General features: G+C 31.6%; 1 protein-coding gene across 1 annotated transcript; it reads left to right on the top strand.

Moving 5' to 3' along the window:
• The first annotated feature begins 682 nt into the window (after window positions 1-682).
• Window positions 683-1,312, top strand: LOC145096310 (uncharacterized). Its single transcript, XM_079034060.1, has one exon. The coding sequence runs from the start codon at window positions 683-685 to the stop codon at window positions 1,310-1,312; it is 630 nt and encodes a 209-aa protein (XP_078890186.1).
• The last annotated feature ends 2,326 nt before the right edge of the window (window positions 1,313-3,638 follow it).

The following is a 3,638-nucleotide window of genomic DNA, read 5'->3' on the forward strand; positions in this document are numbered from 1 at the left end:
TTAAGAAAACATTAATTATTGATTACTTTATTCAGTAAAATGACATTTTTACCCTTTTATAAACTTATCTTATTTTGTCTTTTAAAATTTTGGATTTTTTACTCCCACTTTTAAAATTCCATTTTTTACGCAAAAATATACCGCCATAATTTCATGCCAAAATTTTACTCTTTATTTTTAAATTTTCATTTTCTTACGGTAAAAATTGGAGGCAATTAAGCCGCCATAATTTTAAAATTTTACTCCAGCTTTTACTTTTTTTTTTTTTTTTTTTTTTTTTTTTATGATAAACAATTGGAGGCAATTATGCCGCCATAATTTTTTGCCGGAAGCACTTAAAGATAATTTTATGGAGCCAATATTTTTACCACCTTTATATTTATATGCATCAACCAGTTCATAATAGTGTATTCCAACTTCAAATTTATTGTTATCAACACTTTAGTTATCATATGGAGCTTTCCACAAATCCACCTACTAAAAAAACACTACCATTGCACAACGTCAAGCCATATTCCAATCCCTATTGCAAGAAAGTTTCGATGGAAGATTAAAAAAAGGTTTCGCAAGTGAAGTAACTTCACTATTCTCGGTTTCTAAGCGAACCGTTAGTCGCATTTGGCATCAAGGTAAAAATCAAGTTGACCATGGATTACCAGTTGATTTCTCTTCAAATATGCCAATGGTTGTTGGGCGGAAAAGGGTACAAATAAATTTGAATCAAGTTTCGGAAATTCCATTACGTCGTCGATCCAATATACGCTCTCTTGCAAAATCTCTAAATGTTTCAAAATCAACATTGCATAGAAGAATTAAAGAAGTTGTTCTTCGACCACATACAAATGCCATCAAGCCAACTCTAACTCATGAGAATAGAAGAGCAAGGTTAGAATATTGTTTATCAAAGATCACATTGTCATCATTATTTAGTCCAATTCCTACATTCCATGATATGTTTAATGTTGTCCATATTGATGAAAAATGGTTTTATATGTCAAAACCATCAAAACGTTATTATTTTGTCCCCGGTGAGGATGAACCATTAAGAACATGTAAAAGCAAAAAGTTTATTACAAAGATCATGTTTCTAGCGGCGGTAGCAAGACCGAGATATGATTCATCGGGCAACGAAGTTTTTTCGGGAAAAATTGGTATCTACCCATTTACAACATTAGAACCCGCTAAACGTTCAAGCAAAAATCGTGTTGCGGGAACAATGGAAACGAAGCCTATTTTATCGGTGAACAAAGAGGTAACAAGGTCATGGTTGATAGAAAAATTTCTACCGGATATTAGAGCTAAATGGCCGTGAGGTCATACCGGTCCTATATTTATTCAACAAGATAACGCAAAGCCCCATATTGATGTTGATGATAGCGAGTTTCTTGAAGCGGCATCGCAAGATGGGTTTGATATTCGACTTTGTTTTCAACCCCCCAATAGCCCGGATTTGAATGTTTTAGACCTTGGATTTTTTCGAGCAATACAATCACTTCAAGAACAAGAGGCTTTGAGTACAACCGATGAATTGGTTAATGCGGTTCAAACATCTTTTGAAAGAATGCAATCACAACAACTTAACAATGTTTTTTTAACACTACAAACATGTATGAAAGAAATCATAAAGGTTCAAGGTGGCAACAATTATCATATACCGCATATTGGTAAGTCTAGGTTAGATCGACAAGGTAACTTACCACTCCAAATTGAGTGTGATCAAAATTTAATAGACGATGCTGTAATGTATTTGAACAATTAAAAAAATTGCATATCAATTTGTTTTGAAAGAAACAGTTCATGGTGTTTTGATTTTAATGAAAAAAAAGACTTTTGTGTTTGGAAGTTTACTGCCACTTTATTGTTCTTTTTTTGTTTACGTAAAGCAACTTGTGAAAAAGCAAGAAAGCATGAGTTTTTTTTTTCCTAGTAAATCCCAAATTTAAATGTATTATAGATAACTTAAATGAAGGGTAATATAGTAAAAATACACATTTATTTTTAACAATGACAATTAATTTGGGACAACTTAAAATAGTAATGTGGCCAATAAAAATGGGACGGAGGGAGTAGTATTTAATCAGAAATTAATTTAGAATTAATTTTGGGATTAAAGGAACTGACTGAAAGTGCAGGGGCTATTCTGTAATTATTCAATAGTTGAGGCTTTGGGCCATTGGATCACCTTTATTAAGGCTTGAAAGAAAATCCTAGAAGGATCTAAGAGTTTTCGCCGAAGGGCTTAAGGAAAGGAGTCCATGGACTTGCTTAGGCCCTAAGATAAGGGATTAAGGTTTACACCTTGAAACCCTAGTTAGCCTTAAGTATAAATAGCACCCCAAGGCACTAGGATTTCGTACAAGCCTTGGGAAACCCCCAAAGGGATGAAATCTAGGGCAAGATACCCTTCTCTCCTCTCTCCCATATTCATCCTTTCACCTAGTGTGTTTGTGAGCCATTAGAGGTACTACACTTGTGGTACTTGCTTTCAAAGCTAAGGAGATTCAAGGAACTAGTTGTTATTACTATATAACAACAAAAGGTATGTATTCTATTCTTCTATGTGGATTTCGAAAAATAGTACTAGCATGCCAGGTTTCCTTTTGTGTTCATAAAGTTGTATAGCTAATTGTGAAAACATAGATCCAACTCAAGGGTTGCATGCACACATAGGATTGTTTATATCAAACCCATCAGTGGTATCAGAGCCATTGGTTTTTGTTTTCAATTAGCTTTATTCAAATGTATGAACTTGACATATTATGGTTTATGGCTAATAAACCCTGGAGGCTTGAGTTTTTGAAATTAGGGTTTCTAAACCCTAGATTTCGAAATTTTTGGTAAGATTTCCTAAACCTTTTTCTTTGGCCCCAAGATTTTGATTTTAGGGTCGTCTAACCCTAGAATTTTGAAATTGCCTCTTTCCACATGATTAGATCCTAAATTTTAGGGATTTGGATATTGTCATATCTTGTAATTATCCTTTAAACGTTTAAATTTGGTAATTAAAGATTTTGAATATCCCATCCCATAATTTCGAATTCTAGGGGATTTAAGGGATTAGATTAAATTAATTGTTTAATTTAAAAGATATCCTTACCAAAGTAAAATATAATTGTCAAATTAATTAGATAATCATTTCCTTATGTGATAAACTTGATTTATTTGAATTATTTGATAGATTATCTTGCAATAAATTGAATTAGGTCATATTTAGATAATTACTGATTAATTGATTAATTATTATTATTTGTAATTTGATCTAGAATGTTCTTACTTATGTTTTGAAAAGTTTCAAAACTTGCCCTCAAGTTTTGGAATTGAAATTGTTTGATTAAAAGGTTTAATTTTGAAAAAGTCTAAATTCTAAAACCCTAATTTTGAAAAGTTCAAATTACACCCTTATGGTTTTATTAAATTAATTAAGTGTATAACTAAAAGAGAGTTAATAAATCCATAATGATATGGTTTATATTTAATTAAATTAAAAGTGTAATTTATAAAATTAAACCGCCTAGTATTTTAAAAGTGTGAAATACACCCTTATACTATGTATAACATTAAAAGTCTAATATTATATATGTATACCTTAAATGCTAGTCTTACTGTTAGTAGGCCTCATTCACGAAGTCGATCTATAA

The sequence above is a fragment of the Lactuca serriola genome, chromosome 3 (assembly GCF_051521515.1).
Source record: "Lactuca serriola cultivar US96UC23 chromosome 3, Lser_US96UC23_V15, whole genome shotgun sequence".
Taxonomy (NCBI): domain Eukaryota; kingdom Viridiplantae; phylum Streptophyta; class Magnoliopsida; order Asterales; family Asteraceae; genus Lactuca; species Lactuca serriola.